The sequence below is a fragment of the Lipotes vexillifer genome, unplaced genomic scaffold (genome assembly GCF_000442215.2).
Source record: "Lipotes vexillifer unplaced genomic scaffold, Lipotes_vexillifer_v1.1 scaffold1643, whole genome shotgun sequence".
In the NCBI taxonomy this organism is placed as follows: domain Eukaryota; kingdom Metazoa; phylum Chordata; class Mammalia; order Artiodactyla; family Lipotidae; genus Lipotes; species Lipotes vexillifer.
Genome location: NW_006784879.1, coordinates 214,787 through 233,153, shown reverse-complemented (window position 1 = coordinate 233,153; position 18,367 = coordinate 214,787). Strand labels below are relative to the sequence as shown.

At 42.5% G+C, this 18,367-nt stretch overlaps 1 protein-coding gene across 2 annotated transcripts in view; it reads left to right on the top strand.

Moving 5' to 3' along the window:
- CARMIL1 (capping protein regulator and myosin 1 linker 1) overlaps positions 1 to 18,367 on the top strand; it is a 333,075-nt gene that overhangs the window by 118,872 nt on the left and 195,836 nt on the right. For both annotated transcript variants that reach the window (XM_007457010.1, XM_007457009.1), the window contains exons 3-4: positions 7,388 to 7,438; positions 12,603 to 12,662. In XM_007457010.1, the coding sequence (XP_007457072.1) occupies positions 7,388 to 7,438; positions 12,603 to 12,662 (111 nt within the window). The remainder of the gene's footprint in view (positions 1 to 7,387; positions 7,439 to 12,602; positions 12,663 to 18,367) is intronic.

Here is an 18,367-nt window from a genome sequence, read left to right as displayed (position 1 = left end):
CCCGCGTCTCCTGCATCGGCAGGCGGACTCTCAAGCACTGCGCCACCAGGGAAGCCCGGGGCTTTTTATTCTTCCTCAACTTTCTGGGTGACCTTGCACAAGTCCCTTAGCATCTGTCACTCGTAACTCTCCACAGTGGCGCTAACAGTCCTCGCCACCTGCCCCTCTCCCTCCCCAAAGCTTGTGTCTTGGATTAATGAGGTCTGGGGGTTTGGAAGAGGGGAAACGTATTAAATGGCGCTCATCATTTAGTTTGCTTGCAGATTAGAGAGCATTTGGGTGGTATAAGACCATTGGTCGAATGGTTGCCATGAAGAGCCCAGTTTTACAGGAAAGGAGTTTTTGGTAATGTGCAGGAGAGAATGTGGATTTAGGGGCCGTGAATTTATGGATTGCCTGTGCAGCGGTAGGCTTTAGGTAATGGAGTCCTATAAGAGGGTGAAACAGATACTTTTGTTTTTAGTAAGTGTGCCATGAGAGGGTTCCATGACCGACCTCATTTTGTATCATTTCCATAAGGAAATTTAGGCTTCTCTGCTAAGCTATGAGTCTTAACAGTAGGGAGGATTTTTATAAATGTTTCCAAGTGAAATTTTGAAGTTAAAAGTTGAACCAAGGGCTTCCCTGGTGGCACAGTGGTTGAGAGTCAGCCTGATGATGCAGGGGACACGGGTTCGTGCCCTGGTCCGGGAAGATCCCACATGCCACGGAGCGGCTGGGCCCGTGAGCCATGGCCGCTGAGCCTGCGCGTCTGGAGCCTGCGCTCCGCAACGGGAGAGGCCACAACAGTGAGAGGCCCGCGTACCGTTTAAAAAAAAACAAAAAACAAAAAGTTGAACCAAGAAGCCTCAGAGGGAACCAGGCTGCTGCTTGCATTTCAATGAAAGGGAGAGGAAATTCATTATAGAGGTTGAAAATGTGGTTTGCATGCTAAGACTCTTCTGGAAGAATGGGCCTTGCAGAGGAGGTGGGAGGGAAGTTCTAGCTTGCCCTTTGTGGTTAAGGTTCCTTGGCTCAGCACACAGACTTCTCCTAATGCTCTCCCCCCCCAACCCCTGTTTTTTTAACTCTGCAAGAAAATTTTTCTCCTTCAAGGTTAAAGGTATATATATTGAACTGAAAATGCCAGCCTAGGAGATGTCTCAGAATCATTGTTTCTGTTTTGCTGTTGTTTGTTTTGTTCTGTTGACAAAAGCCATTATTTAAAAATTCGATAGATGTTAATCTTACTTTGGGAATCTAAATTTAAGATGCTCTCACACCAATTATTTTGATATATTCAGCAGAGACGTCTGGGTGCTGGGCTAGGGCTTTTTCTACGTTTGTATTTTACTTAAAACAACAGTATTAGATGAGTCCTGCCCAGCAGTATTATTCTTGTTCTACAGGTGAGCAAACTGAGAAGTTAACTAACTCTGTCAGCGTTAAACAGCTAGAAAGCGGCAGAGCCAGAATTGGAATCTGTCTTCCTGATTCCAAAACCCCGGCAAGTAGGGCAACCAAGTGTCTCAGTTTCTGGGAGACAAGATTCTCAGAGCTAAAACTGGAAATGAAGATGTCGCCTTGCAAGGAAGATGCTTGCTATCCCTAGCACCAAGGTAGTGCACACTGCCGGGAAACACCTCCTGATTAATCAAAGAGGAGTTTTCCTGCGTGATTTCCCCCCTCACCTGCTAGAAGCCATGTGTGTGTGTGTAAGATCTCCAAGGCCACAAATCCTAGGGCATCTTGGCCCCAAACAGGAAAGCTAGGAGATTGAGTTCTTTGGGATTCCCAGCATGAATGTGGCCCCATTTATTGGCCCAGTTTGGGTTGATAAAACAAAAAGCACAATTCTTGGAATGGTAGCATTCATAGCTTTGCACACTCGCTTCAAAACATTGCTACGCTCTTGTGCTCACAAGTGGGCATGGTATTGGGAAAGGCAGGGTCAGCACTGGAGAATTTCATCCCTTCGGCTCCATCCCCTTCAAGGCTTTCTAAGAACAGTCCTCATGCCTCTGGGGATCTGAGCTGATCACCAGAAATGGGGACCAGCCAGCACAAAGCTTCTGCCTTCAAAGCCTGGGTGTGTCTCTTTTCAACCAGATGATTTTGGCCTGTGTCCAGCTTCTGAAGGAAACTGTGTACCTACGCGGCCTTTGAAATATTTCCAAAGAAAGGGAGCTGGCTTGCAGGGCCACAGATTGTGAGCGCTGTTGTTGCCAGAGTGAAAGCAGAAGTGATCATTAGAACCTCATGTATCTACATATGGTCAAGAGATTGCTCTTTACTCGAAAGGTGAATCTGTGTGAACACCCTGGGCTTTTTTCCTCTCTTTTAAAAAATATATTGAGCCAGTTAATACCTTGTCAGTGGCCCCTAGCAACCCCCTGGTGACTTTCCAGGAGGGCAGATCAAGAGAAGTCAGGTAGGTCACCTGATGCCTTGGCTGCTTGTGGGAGATGTTATTCTGCAAAACGTGACACTTGTAAATGGGCGGAAAGGCCAGCCTGCGCCTCGTGCTGGAGATTGCTGCTGTGTGTCAGTTATGTGGGTGCCTGTTTTGAGATTAGTTTTTTTTTTTTTTTTTTTTGCGGTACGCGGGCCTCTCACTGTTGTGGCCTCTCCCGTTGCGGAGCATAGGCTCCGGACGCACAGGCTCAGTGGCCATGGCTCACGGGCCCAGCCGCTCCGCGGCATGTGGGATCCTCCCGGACCGGGGCACGAACCCGTGTCCCCTGCACCGGCAGGTGAACTCTCAATCACTGCGCCACCAGGGAAGCCCTGAGATTAGTTTTTAGTAACTAGATTCACCCAGGGGACCTTGTAATCACTTAATTACTGATGTGCTCGTTGTATAATAATGTCAAAAGGTGTCTTGTCATTTTTATTTCATGGTTTTTTCAAGTTTCTCTGTGACTATGTTCCAAATGAAATACTCTTTGAGAACGCAGTATTTCTTCTGTGATGGGTGCCTGTTGTTTTGCAATGGGCATAAATAAGATACAAGCTCTCAGTGATTAGCAGAGAGAAAGCACTGGGAAATGGGGGCAGAGTGAAGGGGGTGGGGAGCCAGAGGAGGGAAAAGAGAATGAGAAGATGGGTTGGGGCATGGTGGGGATGGCGGAGGCCATACATAGCAGAGAGAAGGGATTGGAGGGAGAGGTGGGGAACAGGCAAGGAGAGACACAGATAAGCTGAGAGATACACATGTAGAATCAAGTAGACAGATTCAAATAGACACTCACAGAGATTAACCTGTGATCAGAGAGAAACAGAGACAGACAGACACTGGTCTGGACAGACAGTAGATACTGGTCCTTGTTCTTATGATATGCAAATATCCATCATCTTATTGATGATGCTTTTACCTGTTTGCTTCTTTCTGGCTTTAAAGCTCTATGACTCATATGTGTTTGCTTGTGTGCACACTATTGAGGAAGCTCGTTCTTGGACAGGTGAGATTTGAGAGCCCTTATAAGTAATTAGCACAATCTTTGGGGCCAGACCATCTATCTGGGTTTGAATCCCAGCTCTGCCACCTACTTGCTAGGTGACGTGGGCAAGTAATGTACTCTCTGTGTGTCTCAGTTTCTTCTTCTTAAAATGAGATTAATAATAGTATCTAGCCCATAGACTGCTGTGAGGATTAAAGGAGATGATGTATGGAAACCTATGAGAACATGGTACCCGACATGTATTGACTGGTATTACTACTATGCTTGTAAAATGATCCTGGATGTTGTAGGACCAATTTTCCTTTGAGGGAATGTTCACAGAGCTAAACATATTTTTCTGGCTACTGAAGAGGCTATGTGTTCCTGTCTGGGGCTTTTGGCATTGACCCTTATTGCTGTTTGAGGAGAGAGTGAAAAGGTAATACACTGGGAATAAGGAGTTGCCTCTTCTAGTCCAGCTTCGGCACAAACTATCTATGAGATGAGTTTCTTTGGATCTGCTCTCAGATTATAAACCCTAAGGGGGTCTTTCACTAGGTGATTGATATTGAGTCCTCTCTGGCATGTGAGTTTTATGATTTGACTCTTATTTTACCTCTGTGTAAAGGTTTTGTGGACTTAAGATTCTTGAAAAATCAGGGATTGATCATACAAGTACCCCTGGAAGAAAGAAACGTGTGTGCGGCCATTGTACCATTGACCCTTGAATAACACGAGTTTGAACTGCATAGATCCACTTTTATGCAGATATTTTTCAGTACTAAAGACTATAGTACTTACTAGATGGTTTGTGGTTGGTTGAATCCTCAGCTGTGGCCGAACTGTGGGTATGGAGGGCCCACTCTAAGTTATATGCAGACTGAGCCCCAAGTTGGTCAAGGGTCAACCATATGTAAAGAGGTGAGGAGTCTGGCTTCCTATAGCCATGTTGGTCATCACGACTGTCAGCATTATTTCCTTCTTTTTCTTTTTTCCTTTTCCCCTGGAGGAGGAGCAGTGTTTGAAAGGGTGCCACATCAAGATGTGCCGTGGAATGGAATATTATTCAGCGGTAAAACAGAATGAAATTGGCAGCAACGTGGATGGACCTAGAGAATATTATGCTTAGTGAAATAAGTCAGACAGAGAAAGACAAATGCTGAATGATATCACTTAGATGTGGAATCTAAAAAGTAATACAAATGAATGTATATGCAAAACAGAAGCCAATTCACAGATATAGAAAGCAAGCTTGTGGTTACCAAAGAGGAGAGGGAAGTGGGGAGGGACAAATTAGGGGTATGGGATTAGCAGATACAAATTACTGTATATAAAATAGATAAGCAACAAGTATATACTGTATAGTACAGGGAGTTATACTCACTATCTTGTGATAATCTATAATGGCGTATAATCTGCAAAAATACTGAATCACTGTGCTGCACACCTGAAACTAACACAATATTGTGAATCAACTAAACTTCAATTTAAAAAAATGTACTGTGGGACAAGGTCTTAGTTCAGAGAAGGCAAATTTTTCATCTTTTAAGATGAGTCCTGATCTTGTAACTTAGTCACAGGTAACCTGTTTGCCAGACCTAAGCAAATGAGAACACCGGCCATGCCTGTCTCTGGCCCCCTTTTATCTCCCTTTCTATTACTGTCAGGCCTCTTCTGGCTGTCTGATGTTCACCACTGAACCCTATGTGTCTCACGCAACAAAACTGCCTCTTGCCTTTTCCCCAAAGGCAGCCAAACTCAGCCTCCCTGGGTACTGCTGTCTTAGTCAAGGTTTGGCTAGTGTAGATGACTTGAAAAATTTAGCTCTCCGGGCCATTCTTGGATTTGAAAAGAGAATCTTTTAAACTACTGGGATGTTGAGGAAGATACTGTTTGAGCTGGGAGCTTTGTGAATCCCTTCCCAGTCACAGGTGGCCCTGGACTCTCACCCTTCTACCCCAAATCTAACTGAACTGCCAGGGGCTAGAGACCAGGAGGCAAGGTTGGGTTAGAATGTGTAAAGGTAGCTTAATGGTGAAGAGCATAGGCTTTGGAGTTGACAGACGTGAACCCTACTCCTGCCCTTGGGTTATATCACAGAATCTGTTTATTCATCTGTGAAATGGGGGTAATAATGATAGAGAATATGGTTGTTGGGAAGATTAAATGAATCAGTGCATCCAAGGATGTTTGCCCATTTATGGCACATAGGGAACACTTGATAAATGGTAGCTACTACTCAGGGCTGGCTTCATGGCCATGTGACCTGTACAGGCATACAGGGCACTGCTCTCAGAAGGGCCCTACGCTTGGGTAAATGCTTTCTGTCACTGTCTTTAAAATTGTTCATAATTTTTGAACAAAGGGCCCTGCAGTTTATGTAGCCAGTCCTGCTACTTCTGGGCTACTCACTCATCTGACCCCACTTCTTACACACCTCTCCCCTCTCTATTGCTTGTTGCTCCCCCCCGCCCCGTCTCTGAAGGGCCTGAGTAAAAAAAAGTAAGGATCATTCCTCTGGGAAAAGAACTGTGGTTCATGGCCTAAGAATATTCAAATATAGATGTCTTTTGTTGACTCCACTTTTAGAAGTCACTTATTAATGATGGTCTTTTAGAGCACATCACCTCTAAAGTCAAGTAGCAAAAATGAACGCAGGTGGAAAAGGATCCCCTGAATAACTGTGATTGAAGGCATCTGGGTGGAAAGTCTTCAATGGGCTGTGCCCCTCCCTCTCTGCCTTCCCTTTGCTCCTTATCAGACTCTCCCAGCCAGTGTTGGGCTACCTCTCTTTATCATCTGTTTCATAAAGGGTCCTGACTTGAGTTATTCCCAGTAGCAGTGACCTCTGATTATTCAAAGAAGAGTTATCTAGAAAATATACTGTTTCTGTTTAGAGTTGGGAGCCTAAAGAGAGGCACAGAGCAGGCTACAGGCACACCCATGGACTCACCTTCTGTGTGTGAATGAACAGGATGAGTCCTGGCTTGAATCTGGATAAATGCTGTAGCAACTTGGGCCTCAGTGTCCTTGACTTATGATTTCTCAAGTTGTGTTTAAATCTAGCATTCTTAGACTAGCACATACGTATCATCTGCTAAATATCAACTTAGTGACAAGCAAGTTGTTTGGAAAATCAAAGACAGGTCTCCCATCAGAACTTGAGAAGTGCTGGAGTCCGCCTTCTTTATTGCAAAGGCCCCCGAGGCCTGCCCGGACCTGCGGGTTGCAGAGTGGCATGTTTAGACATTAAGGTTGATAGACTGGGATCTCTGCTCCAGGTAGGAACTAGGAGTTCAGACTAGTTCCAGCCCCTTTGTATTCACAAGGGCCCCTGCTGGGCAAGAGGTGCCTATAGGCATATGGGACCCCATGGCCTATCTATATGTTCTTAGCTGAGAACTGGAATTGATAAATGTTCTCTCTAGGACTGAGAGAGGCATAGCTGAGAAGCAAGTCGGGGTTGACTTCTTGGGAGAGTAGCCTGTGCTGCTGCCTGTGCGTTATGTAAATGTTATCGGCCAGTGGACAGAGAACAGGAGGCAAGAGGGCAAACGTGGGTGGCGGTTGTAATTTGGAAAGTGTGAATGAGTACTTGGCTTCTTCATTGTTTGCTGTGGATATAGTGAGGCTCCTCCTATGGATAAGGTATCTGTATTTTAATATCTCAGACACCTGTCTTGCTTACTCAACTGGAGTAATCTGTGGCTCCTTTGGGCTGCTGACTGGTTGCTCGTCTTGGGATTTTGCAGGTGATTTGTTTGATACGGCTCTTCATACAGTGATTCTTAAGAGTACAGCTAATAATCCTACAAGGCCAACAAGCTCTCCCAGGTCACTTATTCTTCTTTCATGTCAGGAACCAAGCCTCTCGAGGCTTCAGTATCATTAAAGTCCTGCGGGTCACACCAAAGCCCACCAGCTCACTTTTCGGTACTTATACTGATGTGGCTGCTTCTGTCTTACAGGTGCTTACATCATGCCGAGCCTTCCTTGTCACAGCACGAATCCCCACCAAGGTAAGTGTTGAAGAGTTTCCTCCTTCCAACACACACACACACACACACACACACACACACACACACACACACACTCTGCAAAATGCATTCGCTCCTCAATTGCGTAGACTTATGATTTAGGCCAATGTGTCCAGAGTTCTCTTTGCAGAGCAAAGAGAACTTCCTTCTCCCCAGAAAGCACCTAAACGTTTCCTCCTTTGTTCCCTCTCTGTGTTAAAGGCATCCCAAGAAAAGTGGCGAAGCATTTCATGTTCCATATCCCCGAGGCTTGTGGATTTCAGTTATTTTTCTCTCTCAGCTGGGGCAGGGTTTACACTTTCTTCAAGTCTAGTTCTTATTTCTTTGGGTCCAGTAACGGCCCATTTTTCTAAGGCTTTGACACGTGGGAAATAACCTTCATAACTCTACAGAGTGCATTACCGGGAATGTAGCCACCTAGCCCTCTTTCATGGGCAGACTCTGGTGTTGTCTATAAAAAATAACATGGTGCCACTTGGTTCTTTAAAAGATCTAACATTTTCCATAAGATGTCCTTGGGTATAGGGTGCAAATTAACATTTGAACTGATAGCTCATGAATTAGGCATCATAATTGCTTCTTTTATTTTCTTTATGGTAACAGAAAGGTGTTGACTGATTTTATAGGATATGAACTCACCTGCCCACAAACCCAGGAAAATGGGGAAGGTTTGGGAGACGCTTTCAGCCTTGCTCCTATGTTTGCGCTGCAGTGTTATTTGCTCATTTTCTCAGTCCTTTCTTCTTAAAATACAACATTTAGCCACTGTCTTGTGAATACCTACTTATGTGCTGGACACGGTGCTGTAATGCAGTGGACCTGGTAGGACTGACAAACTAATGATTTGCATGATTTTTGTTGAACTTTGAGAAGGTACCAACCCACTGTTTGCTAGTCAAAGGCCATACTGCCTTTTTTCTTTCTGATCATACAAATGCTAAATTTTATAAAGTTTCTCCGAGGAATGAGGCTTTATATTAGCCCACCCCTTTTGATAATATAAAGTGAGTCTTTATGCTTATAATGTGTTATAAGTGAAATCAGTCATTATATAAATGGTGTTGGACTAAATTACCGATATGCTAAAGTACCCGAAGGCAGGATATAAGGAAGTGTTAACCATTATCCCACTGGTGAAAAATTAATTGTGGAAGGAAATTTTATGGGCTTGAGAAAATAGTCAAGCAGCCTATTGAGTAGAAGGCTCCTGAAAGATATGTTTACCCTAATTAAAAATGTTTTGACACAGCAGAAGGTGTATTACCTCTTGGGAAGTCATCTGCCTCCCTTCTGTTGCCCCCTCCTTGCTCTGCCCCTGAGGGAAGGCCCAGCTTCATCCCAAGATGTATATAACATCTCACATCGGCCTGGCTAGGGTAGTTTGGACATTGGTGCTGATTTCTGATATTGTCAGCATCACAAATAAAGGCAGATCTTCTTCCAAAGTGACCTGCCGGCAGAAGGCTGGTTTTCATGTGTCTCAGCGCACCTTGGCTAAGAAGCAGAACCGGTGTCAATGACATTTTTCTGGGGAAATAATTATATTCAGAACAGTAGCGTACAACAGCCCCGATTTTCACATAGGTTTCTTCTCTTTTCTTTGGGGGCTGATTAATTAAACATTTTCTTCTTTTGTCCTTTTATTGTTGAATGTACCACATACGTAGTCAAATGCACAAAATAGAAATGTATATCACCGTGATTAATTGCAAAGCAGATACCTCTGCAGTCACACGCAGATGAAGAAATAGAACTTTGCCATTCCCTCCAGAAGGGGGGATGAGGGGGGCGGGTGATTGTCAAATCAGGGAAGGGTCTACAGAGAAGCTGGGCTGCAGGATCAGCCTGCGTCAACCAGGCAGATAAAGGGGTCTCCTGCTGGTCAGAGGTTTAGCAGTTTGCAAGAGCACAGTGTGTTTAGGGAGCTGAGATGTGGGCCCAGGACTGAGTAGGAGGCTGTGGACCTCGGGAAATTGGTCAGAAAGAGGGGCAATCGTGACATGGGTTGCTGCATGTGGAACACTTGGAGTTCCCGAAGGAGCATCACATAATCACATTTAGATTCGCTCTGTTGCCTGTTGGGTGGGGACTGTCTTGCTGAGGGTAGAGGTGGGCCTTGGATGATTCCTTCCTCTTATCTAACTGATCACTTGTATCTGTGGTTCTCTCTCTCTCTCTCTCTTTTTTTTTTTTTTGCGGTACACGGGCCTCCCACTGTTGTGGCCTCTCCCGTTGCGGAGCACAGGCTCCAGACGCGCAGGCTTAGCAGCCATGTCTCACGGGCCCAGCCGCTCCGTGGCACATGGGATCCTCCCAGACCGGGGCACGAACCCGTGTCCCCTGCATCGGCAGACGGATTCTCAAGCACTGCGCCACCAGGGAGGCCCTGTGGTTCTCTCTTAAAGATGTCCTCAGGTCTTCCTGCAGCCTGCCTGTGTCTCAGCTTCCTAACTAGTCCCCCTGCCCCCTCCTGCCCAGTGACATTCTTTAAACTGTCTTCCGGGTGGGCTGGAGTCAGGAGGGTCAGTGGTGGGAGCTGAGAATAAAGGCCTGTTAAAAAGAGCCATGGGTGAGATTAGAGAGAATGGCTTGAAACTTGCTGTGATGTCGGTCAGTGTGTCTCCATGTCTCCCCTTCTCACCATTGATAAGAACCAGGGCTCCGATGAATCGCATACTCAGCCTGTCCCCCTTACGCATCCCTGACACTGCAGGGTCTACTCGTTTCTGTCTTGCCCTTGTTCTTTGAATGCCTCTCTGCCTTTGCAAATTCTTCTTCTTCTGCCTGGATTTCCCTTTTTACTCCTTTGTTTGACACACTTGAAGTCATTCTTCAGGGCCTAGCTGGAATGTCTCAGTGCTTTCCTGGTTCCCTGGCACTTTGCTTATTCCAGGGACAGCACTGAGGTGCAGCAGAAGCATCTTAACTGACCTCCAACTAACCTCCCCCAGCCAAATTGACCAAAGCTGCCCATGCTAGTCCTGATACACTGACTGATGCCAGCTGCATCTTCAGAGCCGCTAGGTTATAAGAGAGTGTAGCTGTTTACACCTGTTCCCACCAGTTGTATGAGATGCCCACCAAGGGTCAGTGGTTTGCTTCCAAACCTATTCATAGCAGTTATAATTACAATAGTAAAATTTTAAAAAGATATTTTACATATCAATGAAATAGGCTGCAAAAGGAGAGAGTATCTGTGAAATACTGAATGTTGGTAAAATAATTCACTTTAAAAAATTGCTGTCTTGTTAAGGACTGGACAACTGTTAAAGGCTGGGGGGCTGGGGAACATAATAATCTAGAGAACTTATGCCCTCACATTGCTTTCCCAGTGTCTTCAAGCTCTCACTCCATTTTAAAGAACTTCAGTTGGAAGTCGTGTGTCCTGCATTTACGGGTGTGGTCCACAGAGGAAATGCCACTGGAGGGCCTGACAATGGGACTTGACTCAAAGAAGAAAATTTGGCGCTGTGTCCAAGGCTAGCAGATGAAAATATGTTTATAAGTTTTAATTTGAAATAAATGAAGGTAGAGAGGTACTGTTTTTAGAAAATGATTCCCTGCTTGAAATGACTTTACAAAATCCACCAAGTATAGATCTTGATAATGATAAGTAAGAAGACGTCCACTCTAATGGAATGTTTAAAATGTGCCCCCGATGCTACATGTAACCATGGGAGGACACGATAAATGTCTCATTCCTCTTTCCAGTCCTGGCACACAGTAGGCCTTGCATAAATTCTACTCGTTGGCTGTGTGAATGACGAAAGAATGAATTATCTTTCTACCTCCAGCCCTCATCACCATACTGGGGATTCAGGGGTTCTCTGTTCTAAAATGTATCTAACCAAATGTGTAAAGGTACAACATAACACCAGCAGGCAGAACTAAGGGTCCTATGGGTTTGGTTCTGAATGGGTTCTTTTTCCATTACATTGCTAGTTTTTTTTTTTTTTAATAAATTTATTTTATTTATTTATTTTTGGCTGTGTTGGGCCTTCGTTGCTGCGCATGGGCTTTCTCTAGTTGCGGCAAGCAGGCTTCTCATTGCGGTGGCTTCTCTTGTTGCAGAGCACGGGCTCTAGGCGCGTGGGCTTCAGTAGTTGTGGCACGTGGGCTCAGTAGTTGTGGCTCGCGGGCTCTAGAGCACAGGCTCAGTAGTTGCAGCGCACGGGCTTAGTTGCTCCATGGCATGTGGGATCTTCCCAGACCAGGGCTCGAACCCGTGTCCCTTGCATTGGCAGGCGGATTCTTAACCACTGCGCCACCAGGGAAGTCCCCACATTTCTAGTTTTAAGGCGAGAGGGTAAAATAAACTGGTCCAACTCAGTTCTTCATTATCTTTAGTACCAGGCCCTGTGACTGTACTGAGATGAGAGACTGAAAAACTGGGAGAAAGACTAGTGGCTATTTTCCAGGAAAAATAGGCAATGAGTGTGAGACTAGAAGTATTTTGAAGCAAAAGAAATGCTAATTACAGGAGAAGCGAGGAAGGGACACTTGTTATTAAAATGGAAGGGAAATAAATCATCATTTATGTATATACACAGGGAGAGAGAGAAGACTTTTATTTAACTATGTGTGTTTCATTGAAACACAGATTAAAATTCCTAAATATTATATTCTTTTAAATCCATTCAAAATATGAACTTTAATGAAAGGCAGTGGAAGGAAAGATGACTCCAGTAAGTGGTCAGAGGGTAACCCAAAGAGGTAAGGGTTTAGAGAGAAGGGAAAACAAACACTGTCTCTATCCTGATCTGATTTGCTGAAGCAACATCTTGAAATAAGAGAAAAAAAGGTCTATTTAGATGGCTCCCTTCATATATTCATTTCTCAGTAAATAAATACTGGAGTAGAAGTACAGAAACTTTCCATTGGGTTTGTCCTTGGATGAAATTTAAAAAGTCAGACTTGGAGTTTCCTTTCAGCCCTTTGGGAAAGTGAATAATGCTTTTCCTGAAATATGATAGATCAAGGTCATGTTGTATTGAATGTATGGAGATATTAAACCAGCCTACCTTCAGAAGATGCCCAATGTTTTGTTTGCACTGGACTGTTTCTAATTGTAGCATTTTTACTTTGAATTATAGGTTTTAAAACCCTCATTACAGGTCTTTATTTCCCCCTCCTCCCTCAATTGCAGCTCGAGGTAACCTTCAGCTACCTGGAGATTCACGGTGTCCTGTGCAGCAAGCCAACTCAGGTGGGTGTGAATAACCTGTTTGTCATTACTGCAAGGTCAGAACCTTTCTTGAGTTTCTGAAACCAGCTAATACCTTCTATTTGGTTCACTATTGAAAGTTTCTTGAGATAATGTGGAAAAACAAGGTAGGGGAAAATGGAAGTTTCTGCATGAGAGACTGAACAGGGGCTAGGTGGGAGGGGGTCGGGAATTTGTGATAAGGGAAACACGTTCTCCATAACTCAATTTGAAAAGAACAGTTAGCTCTTATGTTACCTGGCCATGTAAACATGAGAGTACTGTTCCTTAGAGATGTTGTACAAGTTATAGCAGTAAAATTTCATAACTATTCTACAGTGATCTGTAAGATCTTTCTGGGAGTAGAGTGATAAGTGAATCTTTTGGTATTAATAAACTGTAGATTTTAACAACAGCTTTATTGAACTATAAGTAACAGGCAGCCAACTAAAGTGTACAGTTTGATAAGTTTTGACATGTAGACCCATGAAACCATTACCACAGTCAAGATGTTGAACATACTTAACACTTCAAGGTTTTCTCAGGCATCTTAGTAAACATTCCTTCTTGCCCCTCCTCATTCGTAATCATCTATTGGCATCTACTCTCAGCCACTATAGATTAGTTTGCATTTTCTGAAAATTCATATGAGTGGAATCATACAGTATGTGTACTGTTGATTGTCTGCCTTCTTTTAGCCAGTGTAATTATTTTGAAACTGATTAATTTTGTTGCATGTCTCAATAGCTCATTCCTTTTTATTGCTGAGTAGTGTTCCATTGTATGACTACGTCACAGTTTGTTTATCCATCACCCACTGATGGACATTTGTGTTGTTTCCAGTTTTTGGCCGACAAGCAAAGGTGCAATGAACATTTATTTACAAGTCTTTGATTGGACATTGGCTTTTATTTCCTGTGGGTAAATATCTAGGAGTGGAGTGGCTGAATTGTATGTACGTAAGTGTATGGATGTATATAGTGTAAATATGTATGTAAACTTTTTAAGAAGCAGCTAAATTGTTTTCCCAAGTGGTTGTACCCCTTCACGTTGCCACCAACATTGTGTAAGAGTTCCAGTTCCTCCACATCCTCCCAACACTGGCATGGTCAGCGTTTTAATTTTTAGCCATTTTAATAAATTTGTAGTGCTTTCTCATTTGTAGTTTCAATTTGCATTTCCCTAATGACTAAAGATGTTGAGCATCTTTTTATCTGCTTGTCTGCTGTCATATATCTTTTTGGTTCAAGTGTCAGTTCAAATTTTTTGCCATTTAAAAAATTGAGTTGTTTTCTTAAGAGTTCTTCATATATTCTGAATACAAACCCTTTATCATATATGTGATTTGTACATATTTTCTCTCAGTCTGTGGCTTCTTTTTTCATTTCCTTTACAGTGCTTTTCAAAGAGTGGAAGTTTTAAATTTTGATGAAGTTCAATTTATCAGTATGGATAATTTTTATGTATCATTCTGGTATCATATTGAATAAATCCTTGATTAACCTAAGGTCACAGATGTTCTATGTTCTATGTCTTCTAGGAGTTTTTATAGCTCTGAGTTATACATTTAGGTCTATGATCCATTTTGAGGTAATTTTTGTGTATGAAGCAATATGTGGATCAGTTTTTTTTTTCCCATTATGTATAGTATTTTTACTTGTTCAAGTATCATTTGTTTGAAAGACTGTCATTTCCCCAGTGAACTGGCTTTCACTTTTGTTGAAGATCAGTTGTTCACATAAATGTTGGTCTATTTCTGGACTCTGGTCCCTTTAATCCTTTCCCTTTGGTCTATTTGTCTATCCTTACGCTGCTCTCACACGGTCTTGATTACTGAGGCTGTTATAGTAAGACTTGAAATCAGATGGTGTGAGTCCTCTAACTTTGTTCTTTTTCAAAGTTGTTTTAGTGATTCTAGGTTCTTTGCAATTCCATATGAATTTTAGACTCAGCTCAGTTTCTACAAAAAGGCCTGCTGAGATTTTCTTTGGGATTATATTAAATCTATAAATCAGTTTGGGGCGAATTGACATCTTTTTTTTTTAAAACGTCTTTTTTTTTTTTTTTTTTTGTGGTACGCGGGCCTCTCACTGCTGTGGCCTCTCCCGTTGCGGAGCACAGGCTCCGGACGCGCAGGCTCAGTGGCCATGGCTCACGGGCCCAGCCGCTCCGCGGCATGTGGTGTCCTCCCAGACCGGGGCACGAACCCACGTCCCTTGCATCGGCAGGTGGACTCTCAACCACTAGCGCCACCAGGGAAGCCCTTTATAACATCTTTATTGGAGTATAATTGCTTTACAAGAATTGACATCTTAAAAAAATGGAGTCCCTTATCCAAGAAAACTATATTCCTCCATGTATTTAGGTCTTCTAAAATTTATCTCGGTAGTATTTTGTTGTAGCTTTCAGTGTACAGGTCTTATATATCTTTAGTAAGATTTATTTCCAAGTAATTCATGTTTTTTTTGATGCTATTATAAATGGTATTGTTTTAAATTTCAATTTCCAATAGTTTCTTTCTGATAGGTACAAAAACAATGGATTTTTGCATATTGATCTAGTATCCTGCCACTTTACTATACTCATCTGTTAGTTCCAGCAGCTTATTTTTTTTAATAGATTCTACCATTACTTACGTAGATTATTGTGGTGTTTGTGAATAAAGATTGTTTTACTTCTTCCTTTTTCAATATTGATGCCTTTTATTTCTTTTTCTTTTTAAAATTTTTTTAATCAATTTATTTATTTTATGGCTGTTTTGGGTCTTCATTGCTGCATGAGGGCTTTCTCTAATTGTGGTGAGTGGGGCTACTCTTCATTGTGGTGCGCAGGCTTCTCACTGCAGTGGAGCACGGGCTCTAGGCGTGTGGGCTTCGGTAGTTTAGCACGTGGGCTTAGTTGTTGCACAGAATGTGGGATCTTCCCGGACCAGGGCTTGAACCCGAGTCCCCTGCATTAGCAGGCAGATTCTTAACCACTGTGCCACCAGGGAAGCCCTTTTATCTCTTTTTCTTGCCTTATTGCTGTTGGGAGACATGCCTCACGGGTCTTTCACACTCCTACATGTCTTGCTGGGTATGCCAAGAATTCAGTGCTGTGACTGCTCTTCACCCAGGTTACTTCTCAGGGTTATGTTTGCATTGAGCAGCCTTGTGGGATGATGGGATGTTCACCTTCTGAACAAAGAGCAGGCTTACTTACCATTTACTATGAAAATCATATTACCTAAGCTCAACAGTTCCTTTTCCGTAAGCAACCCACTGTGTGTGCAGGCATCTCTCTGAGCCCTCCGTGTCACCCTGTGGGACTTTTGGGGAAAGAAGGAATCTAAGCAAACATGATGCTAATGTCCTTGCTGTGCCATGAATGATAAAGTCCTTTGTCTCTGACCCAGGAGTCTCTTGTCTCCTGCCAGCATTCATGAAACAGCAACAGGCTAACTTACTGGCTTGTAAGTAGGGTAAAAATCAAATCTGAAACCCTGACAGTTGGCACCGGCTAATACCTCCAGTACAGTGCTGAATAGAGTGGTGAGAACAGATACTTTTTTTTTTTTTTTTTTTTTTTTTTGCGGTACGCGGGCCTCTCACTGTTGTGGCCTCTACCACTGCGGAGCACAGGCTCCGGACGCGCAAGGCTCAGCGGCCATGGCTCACGGGCCCAGCCGCTCCGTGGCATGTGGGATCTTCCTGGACCAGGGCACGAACCCGTGTCCCCTGAATTGGCAGGTGGACTCTCAACCACTGCGCCACCAGGGAAGCCCAGAACAGATACTCCTGATTTACTTCTATCTTTGAGAGAAAGCATCATTCTTTTTCCATTAAGTGTGATTTTAGCTGTTGGTTTTCATAGATGCCCTTTATCTGGTTGAGGAAGTTCTTTTATGCCTAGTTTGCTGAAAGTTTGTATTAGGAATTATTGTTGTATACGATTATTGTGTGCTTTTCTTTTCTTTTTTCTTTTGTTAATATGGTAAATTTTATTGATTTTTCAATTAGATCAACCTTTCATTCCTGAGATTAACCCCACTTGGTTCTGATGTATTGCTCATTTTATATATTGTTGGATTTCATTTGTTAAAATTTCGTGAAGGAACTTTGCAACTATGTTAATGAGATTTATTGGCTGTAATTCTCTCTTTCTCTCTGTCTTTTAAAATGTTTTAATCTGCTTTCTGTATTAGAGCATTCATGGTATCATGGAATGACTTGGGAATTAGTCCCCCCTTTTCAGTTTTCTTTAGAAAATTCTATGTAGTCTTGGTGTTAATTCTTCTTTAAATGTTTGGTTGAATTTCCAGTGAAGTCATCTGGGCCTGGAGTTCTCTCTTAGGGAAGATTTTTAACTACAAATTCAGTTTCTTTAATAGATACGGATACATTCATATTTTTTTTCTTGAGTGAGCTTTGGTAGTTTGTGTCTCCTAAGAAATTTATACATTTCATCTCAGTTGTCATATTTATTGGTATAAAGTTGTTCATAGTATCCACTTGTTATCCTTTAAATATCTGTAGAATATCATTCCTGATATTGATAATTTGGTTCTTCTCTGTTTTCTTTTCCGTATCAGTCTGGCTAGAGGTTTATCAATTCTTTTGATCTTCTCAAAGAACTTGCTTTTCAGTTGCATTAGTTTTTCTCTATTGATTTCATTGATTGTTTTCTATTTCATTGATTCTTACTCTGATCTTTTTATTTCCTTCCTTCTACTTATGTGTTTTTTGTTTTTAAAACTCTAAAGAAAATGTGTGTGTGTGTGTGAGAGAGAGAGAGAGTGTGTGTAGTTTGCTGATAGCATTCATAAAAGAAATTGTCAAAATCATCACTTTATGTTGATTGAGATTACATACAAATCCTTGGAACTTTTCCATAGTTCATCTTAGAGCAATGTTTTATCCTATGTTTATCATTCTCCAAGAACTGGAGTTTGGAAGAAAAATTACAGCACCATATATTTGCCCAAATGGGCAAACATATGCAGGAGTGAGTGAGAACTCATGAATGATGACATAACCAGGGCCTTCTTGATGGTCTTAATTCAGGAATGTTTATGTTTATGATTTCGGGGTTGGGATGGGAATAGAAGGGCACTATTGAAATGCCAGTGCCAAGGTTATATTCAGAATATGATTAGACTGTGGTATTTAATTATGAGAAAGGATGTTGATATAGCAAGACTAATTTTCCCATGTGGCTGCTGGAACACACTTAACACACCTGTGGTCCTGTCCCTTCAATATGTCCAGCATTCAGAGGAACTGGGTGTAAAGCAATCCACCTTAGTCCCATGGAGCTGTTCTGTGGTTGTAAGTACCACAAAAATAGCTCTACAACATGACCTCAGTTTGACTTTGTCCCATGGTACAAAGTCAATGTACAATGGAAATGAAATTGGAAATGAAATTACTATATAGTGAAACAGTGGTATTACTTCACAGAGGAGCTAGCAATCCAGACACTTGAAATACGAGTCACTTAGTGGTATTCAAAATTTGATGTTTCAAAATTACCTATGGTGCTTTTTAAAAATACTGATACCTCAGCTATTGGGTTTAAGACAGGCTACAAGGATGTATTGTACTACATGGGAAATATAGCCAATATTTCTAATATAGCCAATATTTCTAATATTCTAATAACTATAAATGGAGTGTAACCTTTAAAAATTGAATAAAAAATCAAAAAGATACTGATACAACAAGCAGCTC